Source organism: Mauremys mutica, chromosome 7 (assembly GCF_020497125.1).
Source record: "Mauremys mutica isolate MM-2020 ecotype Southern chromosome 7, ASM2049712v1, whole genome shotgun sequence".
In the NCBI taxonomy this organism is placed as follows: Eukaryota; Metazoa; Chordata; order Testudines; family Geoemydidae; genus Mauremys; species Mauremys mutica.
In genome coordinates, this window is record NC_059078.1 from 19143217 (window position 1) to 19158227 (window position 15011).

Genomic DNA, 15011 nt, shown 5'->3' on the forward strand with positions numbered 1-15011 from the left:
TTCAGCCTTGGCAACTGGCCCGAGAGAGGCACAAGGAGGAAGCAGAAATGCTCTGTTGACTTCCTATTTTCCTTATTTTGTTCTTTGTGAAAGACGCTCCCCACTGTTAAAGATTGGGAAATTTTCCAAGGACACCCCAGTGCTATCTTTTGCATTGTCACAGAGTTTATTCCTCAGCAGTGGCGGGTAAACTCTGTTCATTTGCTCTCTCCTCCTGCCTCCCAAACACAGCCATGCAAGACTTTGGAATGAGATCTAGTAAGCTGTGGCACAGTCTCTAGGGAAGCAATGTGGATTGGGACACTTAGAACCAGTATTGTCGAAACATCAGAGGACCTAGGAAACAGGCCTGCTTTGGCCAGGAGATGAACAGGATGATTTATTAGGTCTTTTCTATCCCTAATTTCTATGATTCTGTGAGCAAACCTCAAGCACTGCCTACCCTGCCTGCTCTCCATTAGCTGTCTCCGGCTTGGTGGGGGCCTAGCCCTGGCCATGGCATGATTGTCTGTACCCCAAACAAAAAACACAACTTTAATGGGAGCAAAATGAATCCACTCAAACAAGAACCAAAAGCTAGTTCGCATGGACCCTCTGAAAGTCGTCTTCACCTACATTTCTTTCCTCTAAGATAGAATTCTTATCTCTCTATCTCAATCACAATCTCCTTCTCTGACTCACTCTCCTTCTCTCTTCTACCTATGAAATGTTATTCTCTAAAGAAAAATACTCTCCACAAATAAAAGCCTGGTGAGGTTTGTTGCCCATAGTTCTTTCTTATGGATGAGAAACTCCAGACATTTGGCACGCACAGAAAGAGTAGTTTATCAGAAGACAGATTTCTTTGCAATGCCTCAGCGAGCACCTCCCCACTGTAAGCCACTCCTAATAGAATTCACCTCAGTCTCTTCAATGCTTTTTCTGTCTCCTAAATTACAGCTAAGTAAGAGGGCAATTAGATTTCAACAATTAAAATGATTTACTTACCACATGTAACAGCCGGAGCATCTCCACATATCTGCAGAAAGAGACAGAATTATATTAATTGCCATCAAGCTAGCGCTGAATGAATCGGGGTGGAATGTGCAGCTTCATTTGCAAGATAACAGCCAGATTTTAACAGTGAACTCACACTTTCTCCGAAGACACCAGCTCCTGGGCGATGAGGTAAGCTCTGGACTGTCCTTCTTTCTGTTGAAAAGGAAACCACAGGTGTTAAGAAATCTCCCATCCCAAAACAGAAAGGGCCAGAGAATGCCCTCAATCTACATGATCCTTGAATCGGAATTACAGGGTTGGAAGGGACCTCAGGAGGTCATCTAGTCTAACCCCCTGCTCAAAGCAGGGCTAATCCCCAGACAGATTTTTGCCCCAGATCCCTAAATAGCCCCCTCAAGGATTGAACTCACAACGCTGGGTTTAGCAGGCCAATGCTTAAACAGACTTCAATCCTTGAGGCTTTCCAGTCTGAGTTTGTACACTGCCTAGCAGAATGGGGTCCTGATCCACAACTGCAGCTCTGCTACCCTAATACAAATAAATAAATAAAAAATATACAGCCTGAAATGGGGTCATGCTCTCAAGATTCAAGAAGTTGTTTTGGTGGCTATGGACTGACTCCTGACCTTACTGAAGTCAGAGAGAAATTTCCCATTGATTTCAATGGGCAAAAATTCATCAGAAAGAAAGACAGAAGGGTAATTTCATGACTGTAGGAGGCAAAGCTCATCCAGTTTCTTCAGGCCAATCATGTGCAAGGAAAAGTTTTTTGTTTTTTAAATAGTTATATTCCAAACTGTTCCCACTGCAGTGCAACCTACAGAAGCAAACAAGTTCAAAGGGCTTTATTGTGTGCTAAGCAGATTTGATGAAATTAAACTGTGGTACCTATATCCTGAAAGCAAACAGTGCAGTATTAAAGCAAATAACGTCATTTTGAGATCACAGTGGTATGCATTTAAATCAGCAGAGATCTCAGAGGACACAGAAACCTGCCAAAGAAGCAATGGCAGTGGTTCTTCAAGGCTCAAGAGGCTAATTATGCTGCTTTGCTCTGGTTTCATGAATCATTTGTTTTTAATCTATTTACTTATTTAGTCTATTTATTTATTTAGGACATTTTAACAGGTTTACAAATCATTGCCATATAAATATCAGAGACAAAATGCTAATCATTACAAGAATGAGTTTTTGTTTAGAGAAACATTATATAGTGATCTAATCAGCAGGTCCCTCTTTTTAACAGGTTGTTATCATATTACAGAGTGAGCCTCTTTACCAAGGTAAGAAATGGACAAAGCGTTGAAACCTTTATTGAGAAAGAAATCTTATACTAAAGTAAGTTTGACTTATACAGCAGGGATAATAAAGCAAAGAAGCAACTTTCAATGAACAAGAGGCCATACAACATGCCGTTTATTCTTAACAAGAAGGAGCCAGCATCAAGTGTATTGTTTAAAGAGACCAGGTGTGTCATTAATCCATTGCTTAAAGAGCCTCCTTTAGAAGGTGGGAGATGCTGAGCTGTCGTGCACTAAGCTGGTTATTGTAATTCAGGTGGCAGCCTGAAATGGTGTCCTTCATCACCACCGATTCTGGATGAGAATTGCTTGGGTTGTAGGGATCATGGTGAAATCATTTAATTCAGCCCCTCAATGAAGAGAATTTGTAGGGCCCCGGACCAAAATCCCAGATTCAAACTCCATCAACCTTTGCTAAAGTTTAGGGCACATTCAAGCTTGGCAGTTCATCTCCAGTGTTTAAACATTAGTAACAGAAATCTGAACAGTAATTCCCCAAATTCCCCAAGCCTTTTGCATCTCTGGACAAGTAATCTTGTGACATCAGGTTTTTTTTACCCAGTGTTTCTGCTCCTTCCTGCTTCCACTCAGACTGGAAATAAGAAAGGTTGAAAACAGCTTAGGGAAGATTTAAGCATTCCCTGGAAGTGCTGGAAACTGAAATCCAGCAGCATGATAGCTGGACCATGAAAACCCAGATGCAAAATTGACTGAAATGAAACCAACCAATCTTGTTTCCATGCCCATCATTAATAAGTCACAAAAAGAAAATAATTGGAATAAGTAATGAAAAGCAAAGTTACATTTTTAAAATTCTTTCAGTTTTAAGGTGCTGTTCCCTACACAAGTAAGGATTTTTTTTTTAAAGTAGTGCATTTTATATTGTCAGTGCCCCTTTAATATAAAAATGTTCAGCAGCAACAAATGAGTCCTAAAACTGTCTATAACAGAGCAACAGAGGGTTATTCAAAACACGCTGCAAATAAATCTCTTTTTACTGTACAAATGAGTGAAGGGAAGGAATGACTTTCCACCAGGAAAGTAATCAGGAACCCCATTCTGTTAGGTCATGGGTTCTCAACCTGGGGGTGGTGATCCCAGAGTGGGGAAGATTATGACCAGGTCTGGGAGGGTTGCTACATAGAAAAGGATATGAACCACTGTGTGAGGTGAATGAGACTTCAGAAGAGAAGGAAATAACCTGTCTTTTCCATCTTTAATCTGTTTCACTGTAATTTGACGGGGAGCCAAGTGGAAGATTTAGAGACTCAAAGAAATTAGTGATCTAATCATTTGTTAGATTCAGTCATCTAATCCATCTCTCTGCCAATACAAGATTGTTGCCTACGGTATGTTACCTAGTGCTTTGTTGATTCTTGTTTAAATGGTCCAAAGAGTGGTGTTTCCCCCATTTTTCTTTGGGAGACTGTTCTACTACAGTTGAACAGATCTAGTATAAGCTTTTTTTTCCTGAAAGTCATCTTTTCCCTTTGTTAATTTCATTCCACTATTTGTAGTAAGCTCCTTGTACTACACTATATATTTGTGTTTACACTTTACAATCATTCCTAAAGGGTTACCCTGTTTCTCTCTCTTTTTGTCACCAGTGACAATACATGGCACCCACTAGTGTTGGCACCCAGGAGCTACCACATGTCGCTGGTCAGCATCAGGATATTCTGGGCTCTTTTTCTTCCTTGCCCTTTTAACTTGCAGATATAAATCAATTGAATGGGAATTTTATTTCTGGATTACCAAACCTAATACTGGCCAGTTTGCACGTCCTCTGTTGATAGGCTTGACCAAGAAGTGAAGTATATTTCACCATTGGTGTGGGCCCCCTCGCCTTTTATGTATACAGATTGTCGCAGTCTGTAATTCTACTTGTGATTAATATGTCCTACTCGAGAGACAAAACACTGGGACCCCTGGTGTCACATGACCAGTCTAGGGCGAGTTTGGAGACAGTGTCTCTAGGCGTTGCCCGTCTTGTGTTATTTAATTACTGTTTGCTTAACCAGGAAATGAACTCTGAGACTGACGACAGTGTCCGGAGACGGACTTCTGGGAATAGCGGGAGGTAGGGGGTGCGGGTCCCTCAACTATCAACTTTCTAAAACAAAGCCTAAGTGATTATTAAAACATGACTGAGCTACCCCATTTGTAGTGATCTTTAGTGTGTACTCTTCAGCCCAGCAGTAAGCACTTCTGTACGCTTCCTCCCCAGGCTGCTGCTTCAGTAGCTGTGTACTCCAATCTCTGCTGTTTGTGTGTACTCAGCAGATGGAAGAGATCTGAGTCTTGTTGTCCTTATTAGCCTCATCTGCCCCACAATCTAAAATATATGCTATATACAAGCAAAATGGTTCCTCAGATTGCCTGTCCTCAACAGTCAATGGAGTTTTCATTTGATAATGAAGCTGCTCCTCTATCAGGATATCAGGTATAACTTCCTGACAGTGAGATCTCTGACTTTGGGTAATGGTCTCTTGAGGGGTATGGTGGAAGCCTCATTGGTAGGTTATTTAAAACTGGACTGAACAGAGCACTGGAGAATACGCTGGGGAGCACTGACTAGACAAACTACTCTAAAGGCCTTTTCCATCTTTAAATACTATGAACCCTTATTGGTCTGGGGAGGGCCATGTAGTGCCCTGTTTGTTAAGCATGTGATTTCCATGTGGCTTCCAACTCCCATTGGCCTACGGGAATAAAACCAGACTCTCTGGATTTGAACTATCTCTTGAAAGAGAGTGCAAAGCAGGAAATCTAATCATCAAGCTGTCTTGCACATTTTCCTAGACCAGGGGTCGGCAACCTTTCAGAAGTGGTGTGCCGAGTCTTCATTTATTCACTCTGATTTAAGGTTTCACGTGCCAGTAATACATTTTAACATTTTTAGAAGGTCTCTTTCTATGTCTATCATATATAACTAAACTATTGTTGTATGTAAAGTAAATAAGGTTTTAAAGATGTTTAAGAAGCTTCATTTAAAATTAAATTAAAATGCAGAGCCCCCCCAGACCAGTGGCCAGGACCCAGGCAGTGTGAGTGCCACTGAAAATCAGCTTGCGTGCCGCCTTCGGCACCCGTGCCATAGGTTGCCTACCCCTGTCCTAGACAAAACTGATATCCAACACCTACCCAAAGAATATACTTTTGTGACTCTTCCAAAACTGTACCCAAATAGTTGGCCACAATATTCCTCATTCAATGGCAGTCTCTAGTTTGCATATCAAACACTGCGCTTTAACTATCATATATGGATACTAACAGCTGATCGCAAGTCACTTGACATAACATAGTCCTGTTCATAGATGGCGAAATAGACAGAAGGGGCAGATGTGGTGCCTCAAATTACCAGAAGCATCTAATTAACACACACAGACTCTGTATTAGGATAAAGAATCAGCAGATTAATTGGTTACACACTGTGCATGGTGGGATAGCAACCTGAAACTTAGGGCCCAGTCTTCTGCCAGAGCAGTCAATGGAAGCAGGATGGGAACCTAAAACTCGAATGGCCCTGATTTTGCAAGCCTTTTGCATACAGAACTCCCATTGACTTCCGTAAGACACAGAGCTTTGTGTAACTGACAGCTCACTGTACCAGACTTGGGAATGTTGAGTTTGCTCAGCCTAGTCACTGTCCTTCATTTAGAAAAGTCTGAAGCCACATCAGTGGATTATTTCTTAAAGATTGAAGGTCTTGCTGGACAGGAAAAGGACTACTCGACCCAGAAAGCAGCTAGCTCTGGTGTATCTCTATCCGATCTCCCTGCTCTATTAGTGCTTCAGTGCCTTGTTCTAAGAACTCCTCCACCTCCTTGCATTTCTCATCTCAGTCTCCAAGCTCTCAAGGATTACAGCAGCATGGTCTGGTCACAGGGGAATGCTGATGACCTGGATATTCTCCACATGACCCCTTTTCAATTCATGGCACCCCAGTGCCCTGATCTGGGTCACAAAGCAGCTCCAGAGGAATGTCCTCCTGACTGAGAATCAAGGTCTCACAATATGAAATGGGAACAAGATAAAATGAAATAATAAAAAGGATTAAATGAAAAACAAAGAGAAAGAAAAGAAAAATAGATATTGTACTATAACAAAACCATGGCCACCTAGAACAACACATTTGTAACTAGGCTATATATCGTGGCCACCCAGAACTTCACAGCGACAAAATATACAGAATTCAGATTCCATCCCGCTCCAAAAGCATAGGCCTTGAACCAATGAGAACTCGCCTCTCAGCTGTTAGCAGTATAGGTTTTATGACACACAATTCAGCAATTCTGATTCCATCCTGAAGAGGGCAGTGATGTGTGCACACGCATGGCCACACAAACACACACACAAACCCTGATTCATTACAATATTAAGAAAACTAAAATCAACTTTTTTCCTCAGGAATTGACTGTCAAGTGTTAATGCTTTTAATGTTAATACTCTAACACAATTACTATATTTATTACCTCAAATAAAAATAACAACACATACCATACATAGCTGCTTTCATCAAGGATCTCAAACTGCTTTTACAAAGATTAATGAACTATGCCTTACAATCCCCCCAACAGATGGGACAACTAAGGTCAGAGATGCTATGTGACTTGCCCAAGGTCAGTTTCTGTCTCTAAGCAAACTCTAGCAAACAGCATGATTCACAATTTGTGTAGGACTCCACATCAAAGCTCTAATGGCCTTCAGTAGACCAGTAAGAGGAGGGTGGCAAGAGTGCTGGAGAGGCAGACCTTGCCTGCTGAGACTGGAGACTCCAACGAGGGTTGCCAACCCTCCAGGATTGTCTGGGAGTCCATGTGATGAAAGCTCCAGGAATACGTCCAGCCAAAATTGGCAACCCTAACTGTGTCCTCTCCTGACATTCTCCACATTGTTATTTTCCCTTTCGTTGCTCTCAGAGTGCAATTTGTTTGAGACAATGTGTGCTCAGGTGGCATCACACAGATAAAGACAGGAAAAGTCACAGACAGCCTGGCTAAAACCAGCAATTTTCTGCCTTTGATTGAATAGACATGTATTATTGATATTATTTCATTGTCTGCCAGGGAGCTGAATAACATGATGAATAATGAGGAAACGAAGGCCAGTGGCTGGTGCTCAGCATTGCAGGCTATCAAAAGCCCATACACATCAGGAGCCCATGAATGCTTCACAACAGAGCTGCACTTTCACCGGGTGTTAATATGCACAAGGCACATTGATCACATCCTCCCATCCCATTGTGTTACTCTTGATGGGGGTGGTAGGGTCTTTGCTTTCCAGTGCCCATGCTCCCTGTTTTCCTGCAGGATAACCTCTTTCCAGGTAGTCGTAAACTAGACTTGACGATTAAAGTCCTGTTTCTGAGGAGACAGTTATTGTTAGGAGAGTCTCAGCTGCCTGCTTACAAAACAGACAAACTAGGAATGGGCCAAACCAAAGGTTACCAGTGTTGTGGAAAAGGTCTAGAGATCAGCTCAATGGTGGCCAACCAGTTCTTTCACTTTTGCAGACTAAGGTCTAGATCTACATGGAGTGCACAAGCAGGGAGCACAAGACTGTGGCACTCGTGCGCAGGGGTGAGCAGAGGTCATTGTGTGAGCCTAGCTGAGGTTCAATGCTAGGCTTAGTGCTCTGCATTGAGCAGTCTTGGGTCTCATGTCCCTTCTGCATCTACTTCCTTAATATCAAGGGTTCAGGCTAAAAAAAGAGTGATGGTGAGACCGGGATGAGCAGAGTATGAGCATGTCTGAGGAGAAAGGGAGGCGAAGGTACCATTCTCAGCATGCTAATACAGCACTTAAGCATCCTGTTAGGCTTCACTGCTCCAGTTAGACAGCAGTGGCATGGAAGAGACAAAGCCGTAAACTCACTGAGGCATCATATTTGACTGTATTTATGTACTCTGCACCTGTGCTGGGCAATACCAAGCCTAGGACAGCTATTGGACCTGTCAATACCATTGCCTACCACTCGTCTGCATGCTTAACATGTCACTTGCCCAAGTGCCACTGCATAGCATGGAGGTGGACATCTGATCACACATTTCATACATGACACAAGAATAGAGAGATCCAAGTAGCTTGAAGTATTAGCACTTTGTTCACCAGTTCTCAGTGCTCCAAGAAACAGAGGAGTAATAAGAATGCTTTGTCAGAGGCAGCATGGCGTAGTGCATAAGGCACTGGACTGGGAGTCAGGAAAGCTAGGTTTCATTCTTAACTGTGCCACCGGCCGGCTGTGTATCTCTAGCCAAGTCGCTTTGTCCCTCTGCTTCCCCTCCTACCATTTGTCTGTCTAACTGCTTTAGATTATAAACTCTTTGCTGCAGGGACTGTGTGTCTGTACAGCACCTAGCACAATGCTGCTGTCATAATGATCAGAGGACTTTAAAGTAATTTATAAATATTAAATAACCCTCACAACACTGCTGTAATGGAGGTTTATTCTTATTAATAATTTTATAGATAGATAAACGGAGGCACCGAAATAGCGGGGCCTTGTTTGAGGCTGCATAATGAAATAGTGACACAGTTGGAGATGGAACCCAGGAGAGTCGTCTTCCAATGGCTTGCTCTCAGGGCTCAAGTGCAACCTGTCCTGGAGAATCTGTTCAATTACAAAAGGCCAAAAATGGCCCATTAAGAGCTGTCTAAATTTGTCGCTTCCTTACGGGGCATAAATCCATTGCTCCCAAGTACAGCTTATGTTTGGGTTTTGTGTGGGGTGTGTGTGTTTCAGGCCTGGTCTACACTAGGCGTTTAAATCGGTTTTAGGAGCCTAAAACCGATTTAACGCCACAACCGTCCACACTAGGAGGCACCTTATATCGATTTTAATGGCTCTTTAAATCGGTTTCTGTACTCCTGCCCGACGAGAGGAGTAGCGCTAATATCGGTATTAACATATCGGAATAGGGTTAGTGTGGCCGCAATCGACGGTATTGGCCTCCGGGAGCTATCCCACAGTGCACCACTGACCGCTCTGGACAGCATTCTCAACTCGGATGCACTGGCCAGGTAGACAGGAAAAGCCCCGCGAACTTTTGAAATTCATTTCCTGCTTCCCCAGCGTGGAGAGCTCATCATCACAGGTGACCACGCACAGCTCATCAGCACAGTTAACAATGCAGTCTCCTGAGAATCGAAAAAGAGCCCCAGCATGGACCGCTCGGGAGGTAATGGATCTGATCGCTATATGGGGAGAGGATTCAGTGCTAACAGAACTGCGTTCCAAAAGACGAAATGAAAAAGTATTTGAAAGAATTTCTAAGTCTATGACGGATAAAGGCCACAGCAGGGACTCCGTGCAGTGCAGAGTGAAAGTTAAGGAGCTCAGACAAGCCTACCAGAAAACCAAAGAAGCAAACGGAAGGTCCGGGGCAGGTCGAAAAACATGCCGCTTCTATGCTGAGCTGCATGCAATTTTAGGGGGCTGCGCCACAAGTACCCCACCCCTGACCGTGGATTCCGAGGTGGGGGTTGTAATCTCTGCCATGTCAGACGGGGAAGATGAAGATGAAGAAGAGGAGGAAGACCTCGCAGAGAGCACACAGCACTCCGTGACCCCCAGCAGCCAGGAGCTTTTTATCACCCTGACGGAATTACCCTGCTCCCAGCCCTCACAAGCAACTATTCCAGAGAATGACGCCATGGAAGGGAGCTCTGGTGAGTGTACCTTTGCAAATAGCAAACAGTGTTTTTTAAGCAAGCCTTTTTTAATGATTGATTTGCCCTGAGGACTTGGGACGCATTCGCAGACAGTATAGTTACTTAGAAAAGTTTGTTAACATGTCCGGGGATTGAGAGGAAATCCTCCAGGGACATCTCGATGAAGCGCTCCTGTAGGTACTCCAGAAGCCTTTGCAGAAGGTTTCTGGGCAAAGCATCCTTGTTCCGCCCACCATGGTAGGACACTTTACCATGCCATGCATGTAGCAAGTAATCAGGTATCATTGCGTGGCAAAGCATAGCGGCGTATGGTCCCGGTGACTGCTGGCATTCAAGAAGCATGCGCTCTTTATCTTGTTCTGTTATCCTCAGCAAAGTGATATCGTTCAGGATAACCTGGTTAGAAATCAGGAATTTAAGTAAGGGGGGGTGGCCATTTTTCTACTGGGTTCGTGGAATGCAGCAGCTTAAAAAAAACACTTTCCTGCACGTAGCGAAGCGGGGGGAGGGGAGGAGTGAAATGCCGATGATCTTTTCTGTTTGGTCACCGGCGAGGCGATCTTCCCCAAGCTACCGGACAAGCAGTGGGTGGGGGGGAGGGGGAAGGTTGTTGATTAGCAGGGAGCTAGCGTGGTATTAGCCATGCGTTGGGGGGGGAGGGGTAAATCACTGAGACAGTGGCTTACCATGGCCGCATGCAAGCTGAATCCTGATGCCTGGACCTGTGTCTGAGATCTGTAACCCAAGAGTTGCAAGCAGGCACTATTAAGATGAAAAATGCGACCTTGTAGGGAAATCACATGTGCTATGTAAGGTGAATAGTGCTTTTCACTGTGAAAGAGTATAACCATTGTTCTGTAAAATGTATCTTTCTAAATATTTATCTCCCTCATGCAGCTGCAAATATTTCAAGCGTCCCTCCTCCATCCCAAAGGCTAGCACAGATAAGGCGGAGGAAAAAGAAGACGCGAGATGAGATGTTCTCGGATATTATGGAAGTTACACGCAATGAAAGAGCTCATCTGAATGAGTGGAAGGACGTGGTTTCAAATTACAGGAAAGAGGCCAGTGAACGTGAGGACAGGAGGGATGAACGTGAGGACAGGAGGGACAACCGAGATGAGAGGTGGCGGCAGGAAGACCGGCAGGAAAATCAGCGGTGGCGGCAGGAAGATCAGCGGTGGCGGGATGCAACTCTGGGGCTGCTGCGTGATCAAACTGACATGCTCCGGCGTCTTGTGGAGCTTCAGGAACGGCAGCAGGATCACAGAGTGCCGCTGCAGCCCCTGTATAACCACCCTCCCCCCTCACCATGTTCCTTAGCCTCCTCACCCAGACGTGTAAGAACGCGTGGGGGGAGGCTCCGTGCACCCGCCCACTCCACCCCCGTGGACAGCCCAACCAGAAGGATGTCGTTACTCTGAATTTTATTTTTTTAATGGCCTTCTCCATCCCTCCTTTCCTCCTCCCAAAGCACACCCTTACTTCTCTCCCTCTTTTTATAATGAATCAATAAAGAATTCATGCTTTTTAAATGAGTGACTTTATTTGCATAAGTAAGCTGTACTCGAAGGGGGAGGGGGAGTTGCTTACAGGGACTGAGTCAATCAAGGGGGTTGGGTGTTCATCAACAAACACAGCAGTCACACTGTACCCTGGCCATTGATGAAGCTCGTTTTCAAAGCTTCTCTGATGCGCACCGCTTCCTGGTGTGCTCTTCTAATCTCCCTGGTGTCTGGCTGCGCGTAATCAGCGGCCAGGTGATTTGCCTCAGCCTCCCACCCCGCCATAAAGGTCTCCCCCTTACTCTCACAGAGATTGTGGAGAATACAGCAAGCAGCAATAACATAGGGGACATTGGTTTGGCTGAGGTCTGAGCGAGTCAGTAATGTGCGCCAGCGCGCCTTTAAACGGCCAAATGCACATTCCACCACCATTCTGCACTTGCTCAGCCTGTAATTGAACAGATCCTGACCACTGTCCAGGCTGCCTGTGTATGGCTTCATGAGCCATGGCATCAAGGGGTAGGCTGGGTCCCCCAGGATAACGACAGGCATTTCAACATCCCCAACTGTTATTTTCTGGTCTGGGAAGTAAGTCCCTTGTTGCAGCCGTTTAAACAGAGTAGTGCTTCTGAATACGCGAGCGTCATGAACCCTCCCTGGCCATCCCGCGTGGATGTTTGTGAAACGTCCCTTGTGATCCACCAGTGCTTGCAGCACCATTGAAAAGTACCCCTTCCGGTTTACGTACTGGGTGCCCTGGTGCTGCGGTGCCAAGATAGGGATATGGGTTCCATCTATCGCCCCCCCACAGTTAGGGAATCCCATTGCAGCAAAGCCATCCACTATGGCCTGCACGTTTCCCAGAGTCACAACCTTTCGTAGCAGCAGCTTAGTGATTGCTTTGGCTACTTGCATCACAGCAGCCCCCACAGTAGATTTTCCAACTCCAAATTGATTCCCGACTGACCGGTAGCTGTCTGGCGTTGCAAGCTTCCACAGGGCTATCGCCACTCGCTTCTCTACTGTGAGGGCTGCTCTCATCTTGGTATTATGGCGTTTCAGGGCAGGGGCAAGCAAGTCACAAAGTTCCATGAAAGTGCCCTTACGCATGCGAAAGTTTCGCAGCCACTGGGAATCGTCCCACACCTGCAACACAATGCGGTCCCACCAGTCAGTGCTTGTTTCCCGGGCCCAAAATCGGCGTTCAATGGATAGAATCTGCCCCATTACCATCAGGATCTCCAAAGCGCCGGGGCCCGCGGTTTGAGATAATTCTGTGTCCACGTCCTCATCACTGTCATCGCCGCGCTGCCGTATCCGCCTCTTACTCGCCTCGGTTCGAAGGTCCTGGTTCAGCATATACTGCACGAGAGTGCGCGAGGTGTTTAAAACATCCACGATTGCGGTATGGAGCTGAGCAGGGTCCATGCTTGCTGTGCTATGGCGTCTGCACGGTTCACCAAGCAAAAAAGGCGCGAAACGGTTGTCTGCCGCTGTCAGGGAGGGAGGGAGGGGTGAGGCTGTACCCAGAACCACCCGCGAAAATGATTTTTGCCCCATCAGGCACTGGGATCTCAACCCGGAAATGCCAAGGGGCGGGGGAGGCTGCGGGAACTATGGGATAGCTACGGGATAGCTACCCACAGTGCAACGCTCCAGAAATCGACGCTAGCCTCGGACCATGGACGCACACCACCGATTTAATGTGTTTAGTGTGGCCGCGCACACTCGATTTTATAAAATCTGTTTTACAAAACCGGTTTATGCAAATTCGGAATAGTCCCGTAGTGTAGACGTACCCTCAGTGTATGAAAGTTAAAGGTTTGCAAAACAGAGTGATTGATGGAGCCTGGAAACCGACCCCACCCAGTGGAAAGATAAGGAACAGCAAAGGCAATTTGCCATGCAGTTAATAGTGAGATGGTTGCTGCCTTGCTCTTTGCAAAACCTTTGTATTCTAGCCTGATATTTCCTTCATTACACACAACACAGGTCGCCTCTGTGTACTGTGATGGTTCATGGCCTTCCCTGTCCCACTGCTGCCGTACATTCCTGGCACCTCAGAGAGGATTATGGTAGTTTATCTCCAACGCTGCCCTCAGGATCAAATAATTTACCAATCTCCTCTATTAAGCCTCTGCTACGCCAAGGTATCCACTAGCATTACACAAAGGTAAGTTACCTGTGACCACTTCTCCAGCATGACCAGCATTGGATCCACATATAACAGCACCCTGTCCTAGGTGAGCCGCTAAAATGATTTGGGACATCTAGGGCCATAAGGCACAGCCTGATTCTATTCTCGTTTACACCATTTGTACACAGCTGTAGGGCTAGTGGGTGCCTCTTGATTTCCCCCAGTGTGAGGGGAGGATCAGACTATTTGTGCACTGCTCTGTGCATAGTTCCATGCATCACTTTACGTTTTTATTCTGAAACACTAAGCAGTAGTTAAATGTGATCAACTTTACTATTTTATTTTCCCTATATTGAGGTTAATTGGCAGATAGATCCATGTTGTGGATGCAAGTGGCTCTCTCTGCATTTAAAATATGGCCTTATTATTTGTATTACAATAAAAGCACTTCGGTATTTGTATCCTGATGCTTTATAAACAATCATATTTTTGCAGTATCAAACTAGGCTAATTGAATCTTTCCTGGGAATCCCTTCAATTCTTCATGTCAAACACCCAGCCACGTTTATTAACAGACCCTTCTTCCCTGAGTGCTGGTTTAATGTCGGACTCACTGTATACCACCCTTGAGTATAACAGGAACACTGAAATAGCTGATGCTGATACAATATTCCCTAGCGAGCTGATATTTACCCTGTTACTACTATACCCTTCCAAAGCCGCCATTGTATAGGAAGGTTGGCTCCTTATCAGCAATGGTGCAACTTGTCAGTCTGAGTCTAAATGCCTTCCATTGACTACTAGGGCTATTTTAAACTCATTGCCTTTTCTTGTGACCAACACCTTTTTCGATATGTGCAACACCCAGGCTGGGTCAGGCAGCCAGACATCACAAAACAGCCTGAGGCATCCTCATGCCTTGCAGCTGTCACATTTCCCTTGGCCTGGCTTCCCAACAAAGGAGGCTGGAGAAGTTAACTCCCAGTTCAGGGGCTGCATCTCCACTACATCCTCCACAAGCTCACACCCCGCAATCTTTGCTTCACAGCCTTATATTGCTTGATATTGGAGTTTTGTGGATGCAGTGAGAGTGCATGCATTGTTGTGGGTGTGTTGGAGGTGCACGCATTGATGCGTGCATCCCCATTGAACCCTCTGAAAAGTGCTTCTTTTTTACTGGGCTTTTGTTTGTCCTTGACAGAGCTCTCAACATGCTGGCACTACAATGCAGAAGAAGGATGGAGGTGTTTCAGGGGCCAGGGAACTGAAACCATCCAGCAAACTCCATAGGATTTGAAGTTCTCCAAATGAACCCCACGACCCCTTCCAATTCGCCACCAGCTATTAAAGCTTAAAATGTGACCCCTAGTCTACAGCATCCTCTCACTTGCTCTTT

General features: G+C 45.3%; 1 protein-coding gene and 1 long non-coding RNA gene across 3 annotated transcripts in view; one reads left to right on the forward strand and one right to left on the reverse strand.

Moving 5' to 3' along the window:
* The window catches only part of FGD5 (FYVE, RhoGEF and PH domain containing 5), a 153042-nt gene that overhangs the window by 68926 nt on the left and 69105 nt on the right, over positions 1-15011 (reverse strand). For both annotated transcript variants that reach the window (XM_045022692.1, XM_045022691.1), the window contains exons 4-5: positions 1133-1191; positions 988-1018 (exon numbers count right to left, since the gene is read on the reverse strand). In XM_045022692.1, the coding sequence (XP_044878627.1) occupies positions 988-1018; positions 1133-1191 (90 nt within the window). The remainder of the gene's footprint in view (positions 1-987; positions 1019-1132; positions 1192-15011) is intronic.
* On the forward strand, positions 1115-13605 carry LOC123373659. Its single transcript, XR_006580806.1, has 3 exons — positions 1115-1167; positions 2246-2282; positions 13471-13605. It is a non-coding gene; the product is annotated as an uncharacterized LOC123373659 (long non-coding RNA).